Source organism: Prunus mume, linkage group LG5 (genome assembly GCF_029339155.1).
Source record: "Prunus mume cultivar Tortuosa linkage group LG5, ASM2933915v1, whole genome shotgun sequence".
Classification (NCBI taxonomy): domain Eukaryota; kingdom Viridiplantae; phylum Streptophyta; class Magnoliopsida; order Rosales; family Rosaceae; genus Prunus; species Prunus mume.
Window position 1 is genome coordinate 29164633 of NC_142702.1, and position 25603 is coordinate 29190235.

General features: G+C 37.7%; 1 protein-coding gene, 1 long non-coding RNA gene and 3 pseudogenes across 5 annotated transcripts; 2 read left to right on the forward strand and 3 right to left on the reverse strand.

Annotated features, from left to right (window-relative positions):
- The first annotated feature begins 1034 nt into the window (after positions 1-1034).
- LOC103333695 (uncharacterized) lies at positions 1035-1954 on the forward strand. Its single transcript, XR_514225.3, has 2 exons — positions 1035-1348; positions 1529-1954. It is a non-coding gene; the product is annotated as an uncharacterized LOC103333695 (long non-coding RNA).
- Positions 1955-3620: 1666 nt separating this feature from the next.
- Positions 3621-7869, reverse strand: LOC103333784 (outer mitochondrial transmembrane helix translocase-like; annotated as a pseudogene). Its single transcript, XR_016127015.1, has 6 exons — positions 7810-7869; positions 5087-5658; positions 4798-4933; positions 4648-4716; positions 4409-4540; positions 3621-4301 (listed from the first exon to the last, which is right to left on the reverse strand). The product of XR_016127015.1 is annotated as an outer mitochondrial transmembrane helix translocase-like (transcript).
- A 132-nt stretch (positions 7870-8001) lies between these two features.
- On the forward strand, positions 8002-12326 carry LOC103333783 (uncharacterized; annotated as a pseudogene). Its single transcript, XR_016127043.1, has 6 exons — positions 8002-8189; positions 8550-9268; positions 9908-10000; positions 10105-10409; positions 10503-11068; positions 11122-12326. The product of XR_016127043.1 is annotated as an uncharacterized LOC103333783 (transcript).
- Positions 12327-12984: 658 nt separating this feature from the next.
- Positions 12985-14280, reverse strand: LOC148917524 (plant intracellular Ras-group-related LRR protein 1-like; annotated as a pseudogene). The gene is made up of 2 exons (XR_016127016.1): positions 13592-14280; positions 12985-13508 (listed from the first exon to the last, which is right to left on the reverse strand). The product of XR_016127016.1 is annotated as a plant intracellular Ras-group-related LRR protein 1-like (transcript).
- A 1205-nt stretch (positions 14281-15485) lies between these two features.
- LOC103333694 (uncharacterized) lies at positions 15486-21572 on the reverse strand. The gene is given in 17 exon segments (XM_008236588.3): positions 15486-16165; positions 16272-16403; positions 16511-16579; positions 16661-16796; positions 16950-17200; positions 17202-17519; positions 17595-17693; positions 17824-17911; positions 18021-18517; positions 18873-18937; positions 19051-19148; positions 19243-19285; positions 19418-19511; positions 19739-19774; positions 19877-19965; positions 20067-20188; positions 20945-21572. Coding segments are annotated over 17 exon segments (2469 nt in total). The 5' UTR covers positions 21163-21572; the 3' UTR covers positions 15486-16051.
- Between the last annotated feature and the right edge of the window lie 4031 nt (positions 21573-25603).

The following is a 25603-nucleotide window of genomic DNA, read 5'->3' on the forward strand; positions in this document are numbered from 1 at the left end:
CATGCAGCTATCCTTTAAAATATTCTATTTTTTACCAAAGAAACAATAATTAAAGTAATTCAAAAAGACTAAGACATTACTTAATTACATATATTAAATAACAAAAGCTGCCTAAGAAAAAAGTAAAGAAACTAATTTTATACTTTTAATGAGTATAGCCGTGCGGATAAACTTTTAAAATATCTAGAGCGTACAGCTGCGCAGCTACACTATTAAAATATTGTATTCAACAGGTATAGTTGGGCGGCTATATCGTTATAATTTCTATTTATGGAGTATAGCCTTGTTAACTTAAACCCAGCTGCCACAAGATGTTCTTGTTCACATATTCAGTTTCCTCGATATGCAATCTTTAGTCTATGTTGGACTAGTCTGCTGGTGATTTCTCTTCCCTTCAATAATGTTGTGAGGAAACTGCTTTGTGAGAAAAGAATCCTACGAAAAATTCCTAAAAATACACATTAGAATTTTAAACATTAATATTTAAAAGGCTATACTATTTAAATTACAGTTTCTGAGAGTGAATCCAGACAGGACTCTTCTTGTTTGATTCCAGATTACCGCCGATGTGTTAGTGAGCAGAATTTTACAGCCCGCGTATTGAACTGCAAAATGGCATATGCCACATGAAAGTTTCTTTTTTCCTTAGGCTTTCCTTTGTGTAATGTATGTATTCGAATGATTATTTAACTGAATTATATTTTTTCTGCCAGGTTGTTGACTCACTCAGGCAAGGTTAACATGCAAGCGTATCCGTTCATCCTCGAAAGGACACAGTAACAACAGCTCAGAAATTGGTATATGTTTATATTGCATATTCTTTTGTATGATACGTTTCATTTGGATTGATACGTCTTCTTTCGTATGATACGCTTCCATTATAGCCGCAAGGCTAGACTCTGTAAATAGAAATTATAAACATAAAGCCGCACGGCTATATTTTCTAACTACATTCAAATAGTACAGCCGAGCGGCTAGACCCTTTAAATATATTCAAACCAACACGACGCTTGCACTCGCAGAGGACGGAACTTTTTCTCGCAGTCACGGCTTCATCCTCTGGGTTCGGAACCCAAAAAAGACCCAACCCGCCTAGGCGCCCGCCTAGCCACCGCCCAGCCATCTAGAGCCCGCCTAGCCACCGCCTAGCCGCCTATTGCCCGCCTAGCCACCGCCTAGCCGCCTAGCACCCGCCTAGCCGCCCTCCTAGGCCCATTTTCATTCTGATTCCAAGTAGGTAAATATGTCATCCATTTTTAGTCATGGAAATTCATCTATTCTGCAGGTTCTTGACCGCTGTGAGAATATTGAGCTGTTGGTGGACAAAACTGATAATCTTCGCTCCTAGGTTAGTCGAAGAAGCATAACTTATGTTTAGTTTATTAGGTTTGGGTGATGGAGAGTGATATGGTTTTCTCTCCAAGTTTTTATATTTATTTTAAAAATCATCTTTTAATTTCCTTTCCTCTTTTGTGCTGTTGATATGGCGTTTTTATATGTTGAAAACAATGGTGTGTTTGTGTTGTAGGCCCAAGATTTCAGGACACAGGGAACAAAAATGAAAAGGAAGATGTGGTTTCAGAATATGAAGATAAAATTGATTGTTGTGGGGATCATCATTCTCATAGGCTTTGTGATATTTTTGTCATGCGGCATTGGTAAATTGCTCTCTCTTTGAGTTGCTTACCTTGTTAGGTTATGCCCGCCCTGTTTTGCCAGCCATTTTAGGATGGGGGGGTGGGGGAAGGTTTTGTACGTTTTTATCCGCACTGGTTGTTGTATAGTTTATATATTTGTCCTTGTCTTGTCTAGGGTAGATAAAATCAATCACTATCATATATGTGCTCCATGTAATGTAATGGATCCTTAATTAGCTTAAGATGTAATGGAGGAATGCTTGGATGATTGTAAATCAGCATGCCCTTTCGGAATGCTATTAAAATCTATTCCCTTATTTGCTTGCTTCTCGAATATGTTTAAAACTATTGTGGTATTTATAACTAGGAGTTTAAAGTCTGCTTTTTTTAGAAAAATAAATCCATAAAATTCACGGGGCTACACAATTTTTGGTGCTCAAAATCTCATGGATTTTTAAAGACTTCATTAAGCGGTAGACTTTGCTTTGGAGTGTGAATTATAAACTTCAAAGTAAAGAAAAGTCATAGAGCTCTCCAGCTTTCTTCTCTCAATTTTATATGTCTTCAAATACTTATCATAGAGATCCAAACTTTCCCACTATCATTATCATAATCTCTCTTTCTCCAAGTTTTTCTCTTAGTTTTCTTTTTCTCACAAAATGCTAGAGAGACCATATTTTTTGTACCACAATTGTATACCATTTGATGTGGAAGAGATGTGGCATGCCAAATCATTTAATGTAGTTACAGATATTTTAAATTTTTATTCTCCCTTAATTAAAGCACAAAAGTCATTAAATATAGCTAAATCTATTTTATTCTCCCCTAATTACAGCACAATTACCGCTAGGACTCTTTCTATCTTCACTATTTCTTCCTTCTTCCTTCTCCCCACTCTGTCTTCTCCACAACAATTTTATGATTGCCGGATTTTTCATGGGTGTTAAACACAGTATCAACCCCTTTCCTCATGTTGGCTGCCATTTTTTGTTATTTGTCTCTTATGGCTTGCAACTAATGGTCAACTTCGCAGGAAAAAAAAAAAAAAGAAAAAACTGGCCGCTAAAATGTGGTGGAAAAAGCACTAATCTGATAAAAACTTTGTATCTTCATGGACACCCTAAAAAATCTAACTATACTGTTCTTGTAAATATGAAATAATATTATATTTAGAATCAAAACCCAACTACCTTTCCTTGTTGAAGTCTTTAAAAAAAAGGGATCATGATGGGTTTTCAAAATTATTAACCTATCCAAACAAGAAAAATATTCCGGGAAGGTGAGTTGTTGTGGGTTATCTTTTTAGTTGTGATTCCATTTCATTTTTAGACCAATGAGAAGTATCTATTGCCTCAAAAAATCTTAGAAAGATAGGGAGAGAGAGAGAGAGATGATAATGGCGTCGTCGTCGTCTGTAGCGACTGTGGCTGTCGACAAGGCGACGAGCGATCTAGCAATTGTGTACCAAATTCCAAGAGCTATTTACTTATCTCAACTCACTCTTCAGATCTAGATCTACAACGTAGAATGGAAGGGATGCGTGAATCATGGTGCTGCATTCGTCAGAAATTCGATGGTAATGCACCTGCCATGGTGAAGAGGGAGAACTTTCGATGGCTCCGATTATAAGAAATTGTTGTATGAAAAGGGTGAGAGGGAGGAGGAAGAAGAGGAAAGATTATAAATAAATAAATCTTATGGGATCGGTGCATTAATTAGGGGAGAATGAAAATTTAAAATATATGTAATTGTATTAAATGATTTGGCATGCCATATCATCTTTCACATCAGATGGTATACAATTGTGGTACAAAAAGATGGTCTCCCTAGCATTACCCAAAGATAAAAGAAGAAAAATAAGTAATTCATAACAAATAAAGATTTAGAGAGACATTCATGACTGTCACCCTGCCTATGGCCATTCTCGATAAAACGTATAAGCGAAAGCGGCAATCAAGAACAGATCATGTACAGGGACATGAGTGCCGTAATTCACATGTTTTATGTAATACAAAGAGCAATGCATTATCAAGTGTTACAGAATTTAAGAACAATGTACAAATGCTCTGACTGTATTTGAATATTGTCCATAAGCTACAGGCTATATATATATATATATCATATCAAACAAATTAAATTCACTCCAAGTTGCCTCCCCACCAATCTGAAACCCCGCGTGCATTTCCAAATACCACACGTTCACAGAACATGACTAAAACCCCAGCTGGTGGTATTTTGCTTGCAAGACGGCTTAATAAAATACCGAGAACCCACCCTCCCTTTACATTTGGTGAACAAATGCCAAATCCTCTCTTACAAAATACAATATTTATGTATATTGTACGCCGGTGTATACGTTCATTGGGGTGTAACGTTTTCTTCGTTTGAGGATCAGAGCTAGAGCTGCTTCTAATTGATCGTCACGTTGTCACGAGCCATCAAACATTTGTGTTTCAGGTGGAGTTTCCAACTTCCTCAAATCTTCACATTCTTTCTCGAAGAATGAAGCTGATCACTGTCTAGGACGCCTGCTTCCCCATGTAGTATTAATGTTTTACAGGAAGTGAGTTGTTGCTTCTTCCTTGAGCCACCTTCTCCGTACAAATCATTCCACTGTTGCAGCTCACTCATTACTGATCCCTCTGAAGCGAAACTGGCGGCAACCTGCATCACACCATGGACATGTATAAACATACATGCAAAACTTAACACACATAAAAGAGATGGTAGTTTATGGAGGCAAAATATTGAAAAAAGGTCAAGTTAGTTACCTGATTCTTTGCCTGCCGCATATCTTCCATGTTTAAAGCTCTCAGAGTAATTTCTCGGTCCTCTTTCTCTTCCTCTTTTGTCTCTGAAGCATCTTCTGTGCTCTTGCCTTGTGCTTCTCTCTTCTTCTTTTCCTGTAGTTCCAAGTATTCGAAAATCATTAAGCATTACTGTAAATGAGAATTTGGAAAAATAAGAATATTGCTAAGGCAGAGGAAGAGCGTAAGAGGTAGTTAGTTACCATATCCTTTTGTCTCTCCTGTTGTATAAGCTTCATCACAGGTCGATAAGCTGCTGTCACACACAAGTTCTGTTTTCCAGTAGTTAGTTTCATGAGCTCATCATACTGATTACAATTTAAGGTTATAATATTATCGACTCCAAAACTAACCTTAAGATCACTGCCACTGTAACCTTCTGTCATGGTTGCAAGCTCCTTGAAGTCTAGATTTTCAACCTTTTCTTTTGAAAGAAGAGTTTTCAAGATCATTTCCCTATTCTCGACGGAGGGAAGACCAACCATGACTCTGTTCAACACCAAAAAGAGTTCAAAGTTAGCAGACATGAAGTTGAAATCACAAATTTTTTCTGTCATATAAGAGTTACCGATCAACAAAAATTGTATGAAAATTGAAAAGGAATGTTGCGAACTCTGACTACAATAAAATATAGATTTATAACTGCGCTCAAACCGCCTGATGATTGCTTCATCAAGGTCAAATGGTCTGTTGGTTGCAGCCAGAACAAGAATTCGCTCTCCGGTTTTTGTCAACAGCCCATCCCAGTGTGTCATGAACTCGTTTTTTATCTTCCTCATGGCCTCATGCTCCCCAACTCTGGTCCGCTGCCCAAGCATGCTGTCAACCTCATCCACAAAGATAATAGTTGGGGAGACCTTTGCTGCAAGTGTGAACAGAGCTCGGACGTTTTTTTTCATCTTCTCCAAACCATTTTGAAGTGATGGTGGACATCGAGACATTGATAAAACTTGCTCCCTCTTCACTTGCAATGGCTTTTGCCAGCATTGTTTTTCCAGTGCCAGGAGGACCGAAAAGCAAAATGCCTCTACAAAGCTTAAGAAGCCCACCTTTGTACTGGTCTTCGAAGCGGGAGCATGACCAACTCCTGAAGTGATATCATCCAATGCACCAATGTCTGCAAATGTGACTCCAATCTCATTTGCAGGGATAACCTCTGGCCTTATGCGCTTCTCATTTGGAAGATACGTCTTCTTTTGTACAATACGCTTCCACTATAGCCGCAAGGCTCGACTTTATAAATAGAAATTAAAACCGTACAGCCGCACGGCTATCCGTTCTAATGACATTCGAATATTTTAAACGTACAGCCGATCGGCTATACTCTTTAAATATGTTCGAACAAACACGACGCTTGCACTCGCAGAGGACGGAGCTTTTTCTCGCAGTCACTGCTTCGTCCTCTGGGTTCGGCACCCAAAAAAGACCCAACCCGCCTAGGCGCCCGCCTAGCCACCTCCCAACCGTCTAGCGCCCGCCTAGCCGCCTAGCCACCGCCTAGCCGCCTAGCACCCGCCTAGCCGCCCTCCTAGGCCCATTTTCATTCTGATTCCAAGTAGGCAAAATATGTCATCCATTTTTAGTCATGGAAATTCATCTATTCTGCAGGTTCTTGACCGCGGTGAATATTGAGCTGTTGGTGGACAAAACTGATAATCTTCACTCCTAGGTTAGTCGAAGAAGCATAACTTATGTTTAGTTTATTAGGTTTGGGTGATGGAGAGTGATATGGTTTTCTCTCCAAGTTTTTATATTTATTTTAAAAATCATCTTTTAATTTCCTTTCCTCTTTTGTGCTGTTGATATGGCGTTTTTATATGTTGAAAACAATGGTGTGTTTGTGTTGTAGGCCCAAGATTTCAGGACACAGGGAACAAAAATGAAAAGGAAGATGTGGTTTCAGAATATGAAGATAAAATTGATTGTTGTGGGGATCATCATTCTCATAGGCTTTGTGATATTTTTGTCATGCGGCATTATGGGACGCTATGCGGCAAAATTGCTCTCTCTTTGAGTTGCTTACCTTGTTAGGTTATGCCCGCCCTGTTTTGCCAGCCATTTTAGGATGGGGTGGGGGAAGGTTTTGTATGTTTTTATCCGCACTGGTTGTTGTATAGTTTATATATTTGTCCTTGTCTTGTCTAGGGTAGATAAAATCAATCACTATCATATATGTGCTCCATGTAATGTAATGGATCCTTAATTAGCTTAAGATGTAATGGAGGAATGCTTGGATGATTGTAAATCAGCATGCCCTTTCGGAATGCTATTAAAATCTATTCCCTTATTTGCTTGCTTCTCGAATATGTTTAAAACTATTGTGGTATTTATAACTAGGAGTTTAAAGTCTGCTTTGTTTTAGAAAAATAAATCCATAAAATTCACGGGGCTACACAATTTTTGGTGCTCAAAATCTCATGGATTTTTAAAGACTTCATTAAGCGGTAGACTTTGCTTTGGAGTGTGAATTATAAACTTCAAAGTAAAGAAAAGTCATAGAGCTCTCCAGCTTTCTTCTCTCAATTTTACATGCCTTCAATTACTTATCATAGAGATTATAAACGTACAGCCGCACGGCTATACTATGTAATTACATTCGAATATTTTAAAAGTACAGCCGATCGGCTATACGCTTTAAAATACACGAAGCTTGCACTCGCAGGGGACGGAATTTTCTCTCGCAGTCACTGCTTCGTCCTTCGGGTTCGGCACCGAAAAAAGACCCAACCGCCTAGGCGCCCGCCTAGCTACTACCTAGCCGCCTAGCCACCTCCTAGGGCCCGCCTAGCCACCGCCTAGCCGCCTACTGCCTAGCGCCAGCCTCCCGCGTAGGCTGACTTTTCAAACACTGCGATTGAGTGAAAGTCTGAAACCCGAAATTGAAAAAATTTAGCTGCAAATTTGAGCTTGAGATTGGGAAGCCGAGGCAGTGATGAAGCACAAATCAGGTCTATAGAAAAACAGATCATGAGACTCTTAATTCATCTAATTCCATTCCTCTCCCTGTTTGTCGCCTTATATTCTTCTCTCTTCGCACTGACGACATGGCACAGAAGAAAAAAAATACAACATTTGCTGACTTGGTGTCTGTCTTCTGTGGAAGGAAATGATGAAGTTTTCCTATCATGGAGTTTCTGTGGTCTTGCCAATGACAAGGTTCTGTGAATGGCATGCGTTAGGCTTCTTGAATTCAAATTGACTCTGAAATTTAAACATTTCTGTGAATGGCATGCGTTTATCTTCTCTTGCTATGCTTATTCTTTAATATGCAAATGGCATTTATGCTTGTACCTCACTGCCTGTGTTTTAGGTGGAGAATGTTAGTACAATTTTTGTTTGCCGCATTCCTCGTAATAGTGATTCACTATTTCAGAGCAGTCGAAATCCGTCTTTCGCCCTTCAGCTATCATTGTGTTGCTACTCATAACTGTATTAACTATATGAGTCATGACTTGCTGTTTAGTTAATTGGTTATTCTTCTTTAACATATGCAGGTTTTTCTGTTGAAATGAGACCGAACATATAGTGGAATAAATACAAATTTCATGTCCAAAAAAATGTCAGGAAGCAAAGTGTTGCTAACGTATAAGCAAAACGGCAATCAAGAACAGATCCTGTACAGAGACATGAGTGCCGTAATTCACTTTTTGTTGCTCCCGATGATACTTCTTTAAGCAAACCACCAGACTTGCAAGTTCATTTGATTGATAAGCGTTCATCAGAAAATTACAACAGAAATTCTGCGGTGAGATTTTAGAAAGTTGGAGCCTGTTCACTTTTTGTAGTTTGTTTCATAGGGATATATGTTGTATGTCAATCATCCTTATGTAGATAATTTAATAATCCATCCTTCCCTATTTTTCCTCTAATAATTTTGTTCTTGAAAAAAAATACTGGAAAGAATAAGGTTTTAAGGGATTACCAGATACCACCAGAATGTGCCCTATTCAACCGACCCTTGAAAGCGTATCTAGTTGAGATGAACATTTAGATTTGGTTCTTTAATTTAGGTTTCTATGAAGATCTTCTCTTAGTTGTCTTAGACCTATAATTTATTTTTAAGGTCATTGCTATATTCTGTCTCACCTGCCTCTTTTTCTTGCAGGTATGCCATGTATGTTTTGTGTGCTGTGTTGGGGGTAACCTGAAGCACTGTGGAAAATGCCTTCAGTCGTATCATCTCCAATGCCTAGATAAGCCCCATAAGGAAAAGAAACACATTGAAGTGTCTGGCACAAGACAAATACCAATTAAAACCTTTCCGACAAGTCTTGATGAGGTTCCGTCCCGAAGAGATTCATATGGGAATAAGTCTAGTGGCAAGAAAGCAGGCTTATCTTCAAATGCTAATGCTGGAGCATTAGTCGATGATATTAGTGTTGGAGGGAGGTTACCTTGTCAATTGGTGATGAATTCCGCTGTAATTACTGCTAAATTTGTAAAACAAAAATCATCAGCAGCAGCAGCAGCATTTGAAAGAAAAAGCAGCTCTGAATGCGATGGTAGCTCGCCAAGATTGAATACATCAAACTTAGAAGACACTGATTCATTCTCTAGAAATAAGTTAGATAAATTAGGTGGTGATTCAGCTTGCGTGAAACAAGTTGACCACCCCATTGATTACTTTCTGCCGAAGGAATAAAAGAAAAAAGGATATGGATGAGTCTAATATACAAAGGAAATCACTGCCCGTGGAAAATAGCTGCTCATTGGTAACCAAATTGAATAATTCTGTTTGTACTAATACCAGTTCTTATGAAGAAACTTCCCCTGAAAACTGCTCAGTAGATCATGAAGCAGATTTGAAGCCCTCCAGAGAGGTATGTATGAAGCCTATCTTTTGTCAATTTGGAAATAATGTATCTGCCTATGAGCACAAACACAATAATGTGAAATGAGAAATAGAAAATAAGATGCGACATGGAAAATACATTCTCATTTACATGTATTCTATAATAATATATGTATAAAAACAAGGTCTGAATAAAAGGTGCATCACTGTTGGTGCTTAGTTGACCTCGCGTGGCTGACTGACTCCACCATTATGTGCATTCTTAACCTGATACTTCATTTCTGTATATGTAATTTGTAATCACCAATCTAATTTCTTTGCTACGGATCATTGATTTTACATATGCTCGTGCTGGATCTGCAGCCGCTGGAACTAAAATTTAGGTTTACACTAACTTCAGAACTTATTGGTTTCTTATATTTTAATTGCTTACTTCATTCATCGGGACAGTTTGATGCATGAAGAAGAACAACTTCATGATGAGGAAAAGACAGGCAGTGACGCCTTACAACAGGCTGGAGAAGTACTTGGCCAGACTGCTCAAAGTGCAATGGATGTTGAAGTTCTTTGCATGGATCATTTAAGAAAAAGTAGTGATACTAGAGACTCCTCTTCTGAAGCTGCAACTCTATGTAAACCAGGAAAAACCCATGCATTGATAAGAGATGAAGCTCAAGTTTTATCAAGTGCTGATCTTAAAGCAACAGAAACCCCTCATTTAGGCAGATCACTTCCTTATTTGGACTTGTCTGTTATCCCCACTGGTAGGACTTCATTAATTTCTAGGGATGCATTTGAACCAGTAACATTATCAATTCACATTGTGTTTAACTTACAATACTTTATCTAAAAGAATTCTTACTAGCAGATTCACGTGGCACTGTGGAATGCAATGTTGACTTAAACTTGAGTTCTCAGAAGCAACCTGACCTGGCTGTGCCAAAAACTATGTGGGACTCCTTGGATTCTACTAGCAGAAATAATGCCACTGTATTGCATGAACCGTCTCCTCCAGAAATGTCAGCTGCGAGAATTGAAGGAGTAGAAACTCATGCTTCACGGTTACACAAAGATGCATTTGAATTTTTAGAAGTTGGTGACAGCTGCAAAGATGATGATAAAGTTAGTCCTCTATTTTCCAAGGAAATTACACCAAAATACCAGTGTCTGCAGGTGAGATTTGTAAGTCTTGTTGTTTGAAGTTTTGGGGATGATTTGGCTGTCAACTAATCTTATTTTACTTTTCATGTTTGGAATTGATTCCAGCTATTTTCAGAAGAAAAAACCAGTGACATTTTTCTCCCAGTGACAACACAGCCTGTGGCAGCAGCTTCTATAGCTTCAGAACAAAGAAGAAATTCTTCAGTTGGGAGGCAAAAATAATCAACCAGAACAAGAATCTCTTCTGTTACTAGGTCCATCCTTATCAGAAAACCCTTTAACTGCAGGATGCGCAACCAATACTTGCTTCAGTGCATTTCCCTTCTTGAACTCTGTCATTGAAACCAGAGAATTTATCCGAGATGCAGCACTCCAATCTTCCTCGAGCCATTTATCGTCAGTATTGAGACACAAGCTTATGCATGATAGTATTGCAAGCCAAGCAAAGAGCTTTCAATGAAAGTGAGTAGTTTTCATGACAAATATAAGCCATATAGTACCATGTGGTCTGAAGAGGAGTTGGATTTTCTTTGAATAGGTGTGAGGAGACATGGAAGGGACAATTGGGATGCTATGTTACGGATTCAAGATTGCACTTCTCATCATGGAGGGTGGAAGGGACTTAGCTGAGTGGTGGGAAGAGGAACAGTCAAAAATTTTGAGTGGCATGTGTTCCTCAATTCAAGTACTCGATAGCACAAGGCAGTTCACTTGATAGCACAAGGCAGTTCTTTGGACTACCACTACTTCTTGGGTCCAAAAACAGGAATCTGGAAAGAAAATACAGCAGATGAACCCGGACTTTCATTTGGCAATGTTGATGCGTGTAGAGGAGGTAATGCCTGGAGGAGGCCATTATTCCAGCCGGCTTATGTTTGCAATAATGGCAATGAACACCTCCAGAGGCCTATTAGTTACACAAAGAGGACATCTCATTTTGGTTTCCGAAGGGAGAAGTATGACGAGGATGAATTTAGTATTTTAAGTAGAAGTAGGAGTATGGCAAGGGGTAATTTACTATCAACTAATGGCCCTGCAACTTGCGTTGGAGCAAAGGGAAACTTGCCCCCACTGGCTCAGAGAATGCTTTCCTCTGTATGATCTTTCATGGTTTCACTGGTAGAGTGCATGAATGTTGTTTCATCTTTGAATGACTGAGGCTCTTGGAACTTTTCTAGGCATCTTTGAGTGTTCCTCAATCCTTCCAACTCTGTTGATATCTCTTTCATACTAGGCCTCTTTTTCCCATTCAACCTCAAACACCTTGTTGCAAGCTCAGCAATTGCTCCAACATGCTCCATCTCTGCATCTTGAACCACTTGAGGATCCAAAATCTGAACAAGTTGGTTTTCCCTTGTCAGTGAAATGAAAGAAGCAACCAGATTTTCCCCGTCATCTTTAGCAAAAGAAAACGGGGTTTTCCCAGTTAATATTTCTACAAGTGTGACTCCAAAGCTGTAGGTATCACTTTTATCTGTAAATTTACTAGATCTGAAGTACTCTAAATCCATGTACCCAAAAGTTCCTTGTACTTCTGTGGTTAAGTGAGTTTTGTCAAGGGGAACTGATTTTGAAGTCCCAAAGTCGGATACTTTAGCACTATAGTTATGGTCTAGAAGAATGTTAGAAGACTTGAAGATGGGGCATTGAAGCTGCAGAGTGCATATATGATACTGCTCCGACAACTTCACAGGCGATCCTGAAGCGATGTTCCCATGAAAGTGATGGTGTTTCGATGTGCTTCTGCTGGATACAGAAATTTTAACAGTAGAGCCGAGGCTATACTCTATGAATAGAAAATTTTTCCCGTAAAGCCAGGCAACTGTGCTCCATAAATAGAATGTATAGCCGAGCGGCTATACTGTATAAATAGAAGTTTAGAGTATAGCTGCCCGGTGATACGTTATAAATAGACATTTTTCAAGTAAAGCCCGTGGCTATACGCCACAAATAGAAATTATAAGAGTATAGCCATTATACTCCCTGAATACAATAAATTAACAGTATAGCCGCTATACTATATAAATAGAAATTTTAGAAGTTTAGCCGCGTTGCTTTATACTCTATAAATAGAAATTTTACAAGTATTTGGTTATACACCATAAATAGAAATTATAACGATATAGCCGCCCGACTATACCCATTAAATACAATATTTTAATAGTGTAGCTGCGCGGCTGTACGCTCTAAATATTTTAAAAATATATCCGCATAGCTATACTCGTTAAAAGTATAAAATTAGTTTCTTTACTTTTTTCTTTGGCAGATTTTGTTATTTAATATATGTGATTAAGTAATATCTTATTCTTTTTGAATTACTTTAATTATTGTTTCTTTGGTGAAAAAATAGAATATTTTAAAGGATAGCCGCACGGCTAGAACCCATAAATAGAAATTAGGGTAAACTACAGTAAACCCCCCAACTTATAGGGTCATTTACGAGTCCATATCCAATTTTGGGACATTTATGGGTACATACTCAACGTCACGGAAAACCTACAGATTACTCTGTTAGCGAATCTATCAAAAAATCCGTTATCTCCATACGTGGCAAATGTGGGTTCCATTTTCCAATGAGGTGGACAAATAAATAATAAAAAATTATATATTTTTCAAAACTAATTTTAAATCATTAAAATTATTTTAAAATTGATTATAAAAAATTAAAATAAAACAAAAAACAAAAAACCAACCTAGAAAAACCTACCACTCTCCCCCGTTGCAACCCTCCCTCAACACCCACCCATGGCAGCCCAACACAAACAAAAAAATCCATCTTCTCCGATATCCCCTCCCATTCTCAATCGTCATCCTCTCTCTCCTCCTACCACATTCTTTGACCCAACCCAACCCACAATATGAATTCCGACTAAATCCCTCAGCCATCACCAACTCCACCCTGAAACCCAGCACTTGCGCTCCCATCCTCAGTCGCTATCTTTTTCACCACAGAGAAGCTTGGAAAAGAACTCAGATACATCAGCTAAGAACCCAGATTGACCAACTCAAATTCTGCAACATCCCGATTGAGTCTGGCAGTGCCTCCAGAAGATTCGAAGACAAATTTAGCTCTTCAAGCTTCTCTAATCCAGCTATTGAATCAGGAATTACCTGTTCAAAATTGATTTTTTTTCCTTAATTCAATATTAACAAGTTAATTAAATCAAATCAAACCAAATGAAAAGAAATCTAACCTGGAGTTCATTATTGGAAAGATTGAGCATAAGCAAATCGCGAATCCGATCAAAGGCCTTGGGCAAGAACCGCAACCGCCGACCGAAGTGGTTGACCTTGTCCAGCTCGGTTCCGAAGGCCTCCTGTAAAATCCCAACCACCTCCTCATGGACTTGGTCGCTGGTGAAATCCTAATCCTCCACCTTGTCATCTTTGACGACGACGCTGGCCTCGGCCGATTCATAAATTTTGACAAGCCTCTGCTCGGAGTCCTTGAGAAGCTTCTCGTAGGTGGAGTGCAACTCATCCAGCTGCACAATCGCCTTGTAACCTTATTTCTCCTTCTTCGCCGACTCGCGGTACTCCTGCTCTCTGTCAGCAAGGTAGGCTTGCCATTGGAGTCGGTCGACGTCAGCAGGGTGGGGTGAGAGAACGAGCTCCTCTAGCTTCTTTGCCAAATCAGAATCGACGGTGGCGAGCCTGGCCTTGGAAACGTTGACGGTCTCGTGGTCAGGGCGGTCAACGAGGTTTTGAGAACGGAGCGGGTCTGGGAAACATCGGATATGGTATGGGGGAGGTGATGGGTTGGGCTAGAACAAGAGAGATGTGGGATAGGTGGCCTGAGTAAGCTTGGGTGGTGGTTTGGGTGGCTGGGGGCTAGGAGGAGAGGAGATCGGGATAGGAAGAGAGAGAATTTGGGTATGGTTCTTTTATTTTTATTTTTTAATTTATTAAAATTATTTTAATTTATTATTATTATTATTTTTTCCACGTGGAACTCCACGTCAATTAAAAATGGGTCCCACAAATGCCACATAGGTAGATGACAGATTTCTGACTCACTAACGGAGGAGCAATCTGTAGGTTTTCATGACGTTGAGTATGTACTCATAAATGTCCCCAAAATCAGGTATGGACTCGTAAATGACCCTATAGGTTGGTTCTTGTAGTTTACCCTAGAAATTATAAAGGTATAGCCGTCATTGTACTTATATACAATATATTACCGAGATAGCCGCATATACTATAAATAGAAATTTTAAAAGTATAGCATGAAGGCTAGACTCTATAAATATAAATTTAAACAGTAGAGCCGCACAACTATAAGCTATAAATATAAATTTTACATGTCACAACCCGATCCGAGAATAAAGAATATTCCCAAATCAGGATGCGTGAAGTGAAATAAATAAATAAAAAGACTGAAAAATTGGTTACAATACGTTACCATTATATTTATATTTAAAAAAAATTATAATAATCTTACAAGTGTACAAGATATAAATAAAAGTTTATCATATCACTATCATATATGTGCTCCATGTAATGTAATGGATCCTTAATTAGCTTAAGATGTAATGGAGGAATGCTTGGATGATTGTAAATCAGCATGCCCTTTCGGAATTCTATTAAAATCTATTCCCTTATTTGCTTGCTTCTCGAATATGTTTAAAACTATTGTGGTATTTATAACTAGGAGTTTTAAAGTTTTTTTTTATTTAAAAACAAATTCATTAAAATCACGGGGCTACACAGTTTTTGGTGCTCAAAATCTCATGGATTTTTAAAGACTTCATGAAGCGGTAGACTTTGCTTTGGAGTGTGAGTTATAAACTTCAAAGTAAAGAAAAGTCTTAGAGCTCTCCAGCTTTCTTCTCTCAATTTTAGATGTCTTCAAATACTTATCATAGAGATCCAAACTTTCCCACTATCATATCATTGTAATCTCTCTTTCTCCAAGTTTTTCTCTTAGTTTTCTTTTTCTCACAAAAGATAAAAGAAGAAAGATAAGTAATTCATAACAAATAAAGATTTAGAGAGACATTCATGACTGTCACCCTGCCTATGGCCATTCTCGATAAAACATATAAGCGAAAGCGGCAATCAAGAACAGATCCTGTACAGGGACATGAGTGCTGTAATTCACATGTTTTATGTAATACAAAGGGCAATGTATTATCAAGTGTTACAGAATTTAAGAACAATGTACAAATGCTCTGACTGTATTTGAATATTGTCCATAAGCTACAGGCTATATATATATCATATCAAACAAATTAAATTCACTCCGAGTTCCCTCCCCACCAATCTGAAATCCCGCGTGCATTTCCAAATACCACACGTTCACAGAACATACGACTAAAACCCCAGCTGGTGGTACTTTGCTTGCAAGACAGCTTAATAAAATACCGAGAACCCACCCTCCCTTTACATTTGGTGAACAAATGCCAAATCCTCTCTTACAAAATACAATATTTATGTATATTGTACGCCGGTGTATACGTTCATTGGGTTGTAACGTTTTCTTCGTTTGAGGATCAGAGCTAGAGCTGCTTCTAATTGATCGTCACGTTGTCACGAGCCATCAAACATTTGTGTTTCAGGTGGAGTTATAACTTCCTCAAATCTTCACATTCTTTCTCGAAGAATGAAGCTGATCACTGTCTAGGACGCCTGCTTCTCCATGTATTATTAATGTTTTACAGGAAGTAAGTGAGTTGTTGCTTCTTCCTTGAGCCACCTTCTCCGTATAAATCATTCCACTGTTTCAGCTCACTCATTACTGATCCCTCTGAAGCGAAACTGGCAGCAACCTGTATCACACCATGGACATGTATAAACATACACGAAAACTTAACACACATCAAAGAGATGGTAGTTTATGGAGGCAAAATGTTGAAAAAAGGTCAAGTTAGTTACCTGATTCTTTGCCTGCCGCATATCTTCCATGTTTAAAGCTCTCAGAGTAATTTCTCGGTCCTCTTTCTCTTCCTCTTTTGTCTCTGAAGCATCTTCTGTGCTCTTGCCTTGTGCTTCTCTCTTCTTCTTTTCCTGTAGTTCCAAGTATTTGAAAATCATTAAGCATTACTGTAAATGAGAATTTGGAAAAATAAGAATATTGCTAAGGCAGAGGAAGAGCGTAAGAGGTAGTTAGTTACCATATCCTTTTGTCTCTCCTGTTGTATAAGCTCCCTCACAGGTCGATAAGCTGCTGTCACACACAAGTTCTGTTTTCCAGTAGTTAGTTTCATGAGCTCATCATACTGATTACAATTTAAGGTTATAATATTATCGACTCCAAAACTAACCTTAAGATCACTGCCACTGTAACCTTCTGTCATGGTTGCAAGCTCCTTGAAGTCTAGATTTTCAACCTTTTCTTTTGAAAGAAGAGTTTTCAAGATCATTTCCCTATTCTCGACGGAGGGAAGACCAACCATGACTCTGTTCAACACAAAAAAGAGTTCAAAGTTAGCAGACATGAAGTTGAAATCACAAATTTTTTGTGTCATATAAGAGTTACCGATCAACAAAAATTGTATGAAAATTGAAAAGGAATGTTGCGAACTCTGACTACAATAAAATATAGATTTATACCTGCGCTCAAACCGCCTGATGATTGCTTCATCAAGGTCAAATGGTCTGTTGGTTGCAGCCAGAACAAGAATTCGCTCTCCAGTTTTTGTCAACAGCCCATCCCAGTGTGTCATGAACTCGTTTTTTATCTTCCTCATGGCCTCATGCTCCCCAACTCTGGTCCGCTGCCCAAGCATGCTGTCAACCTCATCCACAAAGATAATAGTTGGGGAGACCTTTGCTGCAAGTGTGAACAGAGCTCGGACGTTTTTTTTCATCTTCTCCAAACCATTTTGAAGTGATGGTGGACATCGAGACATTGATAAAACTTGCTCCTGCTTCATTTGCAATGGCTTTTGCCAGCATTGTTTTTCCAGTGCCAGGAGGACCAAAAAGCAAAATGCCTCTACAAGGCTTAAGAAGCCCACCTTTGAAAAGGTCTGGTCTTCGAAGCGGGAGCATGACCAACTCCTGAAGTGATTCTTTAATATCATCCAATGCACCAATGTCTGCAAATGTGACTCCAATCTCATTTGCAGGGATAACCTCTGGCCTTATGCGCTTCTCAAATTCATTGTCAGGCGCAACTTCCTGCACGAACACCATGAAAATTCAATAAGACAACCAGGAGGATTTTATGCACACTATTGAAGGACTTGAACTTACAACTTTTGGCGGAGGTGGATTCTCGCTGTCCTTCTTTACTGCAGGACCAGATTTCTCTGTTTCAGTCTTTGCACCGACAGCCTCTTCCCCTTCAGTTTCCTAGAATTTAATAGAAATGATAAACCATTAAGACATCAGAATGTAAGAGTATTTCCATTTGATCCACTTCCTGAAAAACATCAAGAGGTGAAAATAAAAATATGGAAGAGGAAAAGGGGAAAAAAAAAACCTTATTGGAATCAGCATTGGTCTCCAGTTTCAGAGAATCTTTCCCGCCACTTTTTCCCTCCTGGAATATACTCAATCCATGGGACAAACTGTTCCAGATCCAGAATGGGTAATTAGATAGATAAAACAGTCTCTTCTGCAATAAAATATAACAAAAATATATCAATGAAATCAAGCGTACAGAAACTTGGCATTTACCTCGTCGATGATATAACAAGCTTTCCATTTCTATATTCTGGATCCTTCTTTTGCATCAAATGATAAGATATCGCTGATACAACGATTTCTTCTATGTAGTTGCTGAGGACCATTGTGTCTGCATGGCAGATGGAACCTAAATCATCACACTCAAGATCATTTGATGCAAGTACCTCAGCTATGTGGTTTTTGTTATCGTGGAACTGGATCATCTTCATGTCCTCTTCCAGTTGGGCTTTCCAGCTGACAAGATGAGTCTCATCTTCAGGGGGGCTGATCTCAATATTGTATGGGAACAAACCAGCAAGCCTCTCATCAACTTCTTTGCAATCATCTTCAGCGTCTAACATCCGGGAACCAAGTATTAACACTGACCCTGAAAGTCTCTTCAACATTTTATTGAACAAATTGTATAACCGCCGTGATTGGAGAAAAAGCTTCTCAACGTCCCTGATGTATAAAATGATTGAACCAGTTTCTGATATGGAAGCTAAGACCTGTAAGAAAAATAATACGCATGCCTATTAGCATTACCTTACCTTTTCAGATATATTGAACCTACATAACTATCTAGTCTATATTGACTTAAGTCTTGCATACACAAGGAAAGAACTTATATCTATAAAATGAAGTATGCATCAAGTGGGTAAAATGGCATGTGATTGGGACACCAGTTATATCAAAAGGAAGAAAAGGCTATCAGCCTGAAATTGAGAATTGTAACACCACTCACATCAGCTAGTATCTATCATCATACGCATCAACTGAAAGTATCATCTAAACATGCTTGTGCATAAATATGATAATGATAACATTACCCTGTATGTGACCAAATAAAAAAAGAGACATTACCTTGTAAAGTGACTGTAGAAAAATTTTCTCATCGAAACACCAGCTGGTCACGCGTTTGAGAGGAGCTGAAAAACAAAGAATCACCAAGTAATAAGTATAATTTCGAAGCAAGTTTCTGCTTAGCTAAAACATAAAAGCTAGATACTTAAACAGCCAGTATTTCGCTGTATGAACAAACCTGAACTTGTGGGAGCACATTTGGAACTGAAGCTACTCATATCAGATGCAGAGGAGGCATTTCTTTGAAGCGTTGAATTATTTGGCCCTTCAGCGCCCCTGCAGGTATTAGACAGTGATGTTTTAGAAACAAAACATTACATGTAACCACTGTGGCACCTTTTAAATCAAGATCAATGACCCCTTACTCTACCTTGATTTGAGATCTGTAGTACTGCTTTGCCGGCATAATGTGCCTGTAAGAAAACGAATTGATTATAACAACAGTGAAGAGTGAACATTACCAATTGTCACTAAACTGAGGACATGAACAAGGATTCAATCAGAGGAGCATTAACAACAAAATAATATGGCTTTACTTCTTTTACCTTTACTGTCCCCACTTGAAGGGAGGATTGAGAAAGACCCAAGCAAACTGGACATTCGCTCCATTGTCACCTCTGAGAAAGACCTCTTAAGATACTACAAAGAGAAGGCAATGAATTAGGAAAAACTCCACTTGAGCTAATTCAAACTTTCCTTATACATGAAGTGCAGAAATGTATAACATTGATTTTGAGTTTAAACAACAAAGCAACTACTACATTGGATTCATGCTTCACTACCTAGAAAATCTAATATGTACATTAAGAATTCAGAAAAGATTAAAAGCATTCTTAGTTCCTCCTTATGAAGCAGAGAGAGCTTACAGGTTCTCTTTTGGCACACCCATATTTACTCTGGATCTGTAAACATGTAAAAATGAGAGGTTTAAGTACTACTGTCAATTTAATGGATCTATACATACCAACCAAATTCAATGAAAATTAAAGTTGCACATAGTTTACCTTGATAGAAAAGTCAGTAATGTCCAACAACAGCAACTTCGACTCAAAGTGATGTGCTAAAGCCTTGGCGAGCATTTGATGATAAAGTTCTTTGGGAAATAAAACATACAATTAGGTTAGCTCAAAGAATTTAAGGCATAAAAATTTCAATGGAAAACCAAAAATCAGATGACAGTTTTAAATAGCATACCAGCAGGTCCTGAGAGCAAAATAGCTCTACTTGCAGGTGAAAGGTTCCGGGTGTGCTTGGATAAGTCAGAGTGTTTCAGATGAACATATGCAGCACTTGTTAACAACATCCGAGTTCTTTCTCTGTTATTGCCATCATTAAAACAGAAGATGTAAATTATAATAAGAGCAAGAAATGTTGCGTCACCACAAGTTCAAGTTTCAGAAGTCAGATTTTATATAACTAGGAGTACTTATATATGCAATATTTTAGAAGTATTTTTCCGCCCTTCAATATATTCTTCCACCAGCCGGATGGTAGTGTTAACCCTTAATTTTCGTTGCTACGATTGACCTGTTTTGATAACTTAAAAGACAGAACTTTATGGGTTGCTCCAAAACACAGTTAAAAGCCAAAGGAAAACAAAAAAATCAAGAAGGCTCAGCATCCATAAAAGCAAAGATTGGATTTAATAGCAATTTAGCAAAAGTACAATATGCTAATATCCATGGCTGATAAAAATTAATTAAAACAACAAAAACCCAGAAAAATTTATCTTAGCCATTATAGTAAATAATCAAGCTAATTAGTCAACTGGAAACACATTCATGTAAACAAAATTTTGCCCAGAAAGAAAAAAAAAAAAAAAAAAAATTCTTGCAGAAGATCTTGGCATAATCATTTGCTGATAAGTTTATAAAAATAAAAATAAAAATAAAAATAAACAAAACAAAACAAAACAAAATCATTTCTTGATGGATTGTATGATTACAAAATTGGTTAAAACTTCAACAACATTCTACCAGGAAAATTAGATATACAACGCACTCATCTTCCATGTGCCTGCTTAAACGATTAACATAAAAGCTATGCAATTGGGTAAGAAGTTGTCAAATTACCTTAGGTAATAAGGAAACTCCTCAAAGGTAACTTTGCTGTCTCTGCCAGGCAGCACCTGCCTCATCAGCTCCTGTTCAATCTGCTCCGCGGTAACCTCATCGGCCGAGCAATTACCGTTTACCCATTTGCTCACAGCCTGCCCAGAACTCAACCCCAGGCCCACCCCAACCCCAACACCAACACTCAGAGCAGACAAGAAAATGTGCTTCTGTTCCATCAGCTCCACCAACCCTTTAACCGATCTTGAAGAAAGACCAACTCAAAGGTATCTGCAAATCCAACTCTTTGAAGAAAAAGTCTCTATCTTTAACAGCAGAAGTTAAAGGCAGAGCCTTTTTATCAGACTTTCCTGGAAGATATCACCCAAATGCGATTGAGATTCGACAAATGGGTCAGAGATTCATGAACTTTGCAAGAACCAAGAAGATGGGTTGGTGGGATTTCTTTTGGACAAGAAGGAAACTTAGAAAGAGAGAGTCTTTGGGTGCGTATGTGTTGTTTTACACACGTCCGAATACAACGTTTGTCTATGGATTGCTTATGTTCTTGAGCCTCCCCAGCTATTTATAGCATGGCACACATACTAGTGGACGTTAAATGCTCCCCCAAGAAAAGAAAACACACAATGAAAACGATAGATAGATTCTTTTTTACCTCTTGGTTGCTGTTTTTTTTGACTTACCGGTGACCTCCTAATCTGGGGGATTTCTCTCTTTTCTTTTCTTTTCTTTTCTTTTCTTTTCAACTTTGCTTTTCCTGTCTTTCCACCAATTTTCGTTGCAGTTTGTATAAATAGTTTATCTTATATGAAATTCATTCATATTTTACAACGTTACCCGCCTTTTTTTTTCTGTATTTTCTTGTGGGCATATGTTAACTCGTGTCAGCTAGCATGGGATGGGTCTCACAATTTGCAGATTGCGACAGTGTAGCTCTGAGTTGTATTTTGGTTGGCTTCAACAACTTTCTTTTCCAGGCTTCAACAAATTTAGAACCATGCTGTACCTACCTACCTTGGTGGGCTCAACTTCTCTCAGGTTTTTAGTTGTTAATCTACATGTTTGGTTGTACATTAATGACCAGCAATGCCATTTGAGAAATATTTACAGAAAAAACAACTTTTTTTTTTAATGATAATGAATGATATATAACATATTATTTGGGATAAGAACGATATTCAGTTAGAAAATCTTAACTGGGGTAATTTTTTTCTTATTTGTTAAGTGTGAGGTTTTTATTTTAGGACATTTACTATTAAAAGAGACGATAATATATTAAACTCACACATCTACACAGATTCTAGGATTCGAACCCAGAACATTGTCTGATGAAACAAATACTCCAAACTACTATATTAGTAGGTCATTTTCGAAATAAAAATCTATTTAAGTTTTGTAAGTACAATTAACAAATAATTAGGAAAGCAGTGTAAACTGTGCAGTGACACAAACTTCCAAGAATTACCGAACAATAAACTGTGCGTGAATAGGATAAGCCGTGAGGGGGAGTATAAAACGAATTATATTGGACACATAACTTTTTTATTGATGTAACTTTTTGTACAGTTTGGTTTTTTTTAAATATATATTTACTTTCGGTCATTAATTACTTTAGAAAGCACATGACTCAGAAAGGTATTTTGCACGTTTCTTCTTTCTTTTCAAGAAATTTATTGCTTTTTTTTGTTTTGGAAATTTATTGCTTTCCACCACAGTTTTGAAGCTGCCACTACATAAAGTGCTAAAAGACTAAAAGGAGGCGGCTCTATAATAAAATAATTTTTTACGTTTTGTTAACTTCGTATGCACACCTTTTATTTCAACAAGGAAAAAGGAAACAAAAATAAAAACTCCCGATTTCTTTTTCATTTTGAGAAATAACCTTTACATGGTTATTCGAGATATTCTGCTTGCTTAATCATCACCCTTTTTAGGAAACTACTTAAATAAGGGATTAAATTTTAAGATATTTTATAGATTTTTATGCATGATGACAACAAAATAGCAACAAAAAAGAAAAACTCGATGACAAAGAAAAGTATTAAAATATAGTGCTGTTATTCCCACTCATCTTATCTTCAAAATTTTAAAAGCAAGTTTACTCTATTATAAAATGATTTTTAAGGACTTAACTCTAAGTTAACACTATTAAGTCAAGAAAATAAAAATAAAAATAAAAACAGAAAATTAGAATAAATAAATAAAAGAGCCCAGCAAACAACCCTCAGACTACCCCACCCAACCCCGTGACAACCAAACCAACCTCCCCTCCTCACCTCACCGCCAGCCACATCATCAATTGCCACCTAAACCAAATGAGTTGCTCTTGTAAGATTCCCAGTCTTGTAAGACTTTGCTACACTTATGACATTGATTGAAAAAATCCCAGTGTCGCTTTTATGACAACTCTTTGCATTTAAAATAAAATTATTTCGGTTTTCGGAAGGGTTGAATCCCTATAACCTCAAACTGGGCATGTCTAGGAAATAGTTAAGAAGGAATAAAGAATAAAGATTGGAATGTTCTATCTCTCTCAAATTGGAAACTTGGAAGAATAAAGGGCCATGAAGTTGTTGATATTGATGAAGACTAGGATGAGAGACTTTGGCAGGCAATGCAGTCGAAGAAGTGTCGTCTCATATCTGGGCCAATTGATGTAATATTTCTCGTGGGTTTGTTTATTCATGGGTTGATTGAAATGGAGAGAGGAGAAGAATGTTAGATTGGGGTTTGAAGGTGTTGTTCAATACAACTGAAATAATGGTGAAAGAGACAAGAGGAGGAGGGTGGAAACCTTTTTAAAAAAATAAAAATAAAAATTCGAACTCAATCAATAGTGTTAAGTTAGGGTTAAAAGTATTAAGTGAATGGAAGGTATTTTAGGAATAATGGTGGGTGCAAAGATAGGATTGTGGTTTTTCAAATTTTCAAAGTCCAACTAGGGTTGAATTTTTCCACATTTAGTTTTAGGTTTTTTCAACAAAACAAAGAAAAAAACAGTCAATCGTGAATCTTCCATGCAAATTCTGGCCCTCCTACTACTTTTCTTGCTGTGCACTTCACCACTTTATTTTCTTGTATTTTGTGTGATGGGTTATGCATGCAGTGGCTTTGTTATTTTGTGGCGTCAAAGACTCCAATGTGAAAATAAAAGGGCAAAGGAAAGTGATGGCTTTTGTGGGGTTTACTTTGCTTGCATTGCACTTGCAAGTTGCAGTCGCCAAAAAGAAGGTTCATATTGGAAAAGAAGAGAAGACAGATGTGAGCAGTTACTGCTCTTATCAACTTATCATTTGTGCCGTATTGTTTATATATATATAATCGGAGAATCTTTATTTCCTCTCTCTAGGGTTATACTAGGGCAACAAATTGTAGATTTAAATATGAGAGGATGGGTGTGAAATTACAATACTAGTCATGTTCCACGTATCCTTGAGGCCTTTTACACCTCAGCAGCACATGCTTTGGTTCACAAATCTTTTGGCAACATTTCCATTGGTGGGTTACACGTACGCATGCAATGCCACTTTACCTTTTACTTAGTCGACACCCAGAAACCAAAAGCTTCTTTTTATTATTATTAATTTGTTTAATTAGGCTTTAATAACAATTTTAGACTATGATTCAAACTCTTAAACTCTTGGTCCTTGTCGGGTCAACCCACTTTCTTTCATTCTTCTTCTTTATTATTCAATATCGATGGGTTGGATTTTGCTCATTTTTAATGAATTCTCCTTGCGCGCGCGCTCTCTCTCTCTCTCTCTCTCATCATTTTGCAATTTGCAATTTGCGTAGAGAATTATACAATTAATCACAAATTACTGCTAATTGGTTCATGATTATTGCGTGCGGAGAATTTTGAATCAGATGCAACTCCTCCTATACCTTACAATCGGATATGATTTTTGTCCTCATTAAGACATCATAGAGAGGTGACTTGTGTACTTACGTGTTTGGGCCCAAACGGAAATTCCACCCCCAACTCTCATTTTATCTTCACCTTTCTGTTCAATTTCAGTCATAGTACATATTAAAACCAGCCATAACATGTTTATTTTCAAGGTCCAATTACAAATTAAGGGTTTCTATATTTATTTATTTATTAAAAACAGTAACATATGAAAAGGGTTAGCTTGATTTGAACCTGTGCAACAACTTTTCCAAAAACCCTGTTAGTGGAGAGAGGAACGTAACTTTTTTTATTGCTAAAAGTATTTATAAAGTTATCATTCACAATAGCTTTTTATTTTTCTGTTCCCTTCCATGTTGTTGGTGATGCATAATGAATAACTTGATCGTGGAGATTTCAATTCACTTTCGACAAAAAGCATTCAAACTAAACTTGATCGTGTGTAAAGCCCTCCTCCCTCCTCTCTCCTCCCTCCTCCCCTCCTCCTTGTTGATGTTTTGTTGCATGTCACCTTTGCTAATTTAGCTAAATCACTATTCTGCTACCCAACCAAAAACCTAATTTAAACATAAATATTAGTAATTAATATTCAAAGTTTCACTTTGTTAAAAGGTGTTTTTGACTACATAAAATATATATATATATTTTCCATTTAGACAAGGCTTGGATTTTTACAGATGTGGACGTAAACCGGATCTTGCACATCTGTCAACTGTTTGCACCAATAATGAACCCATTAACTCTGGTAT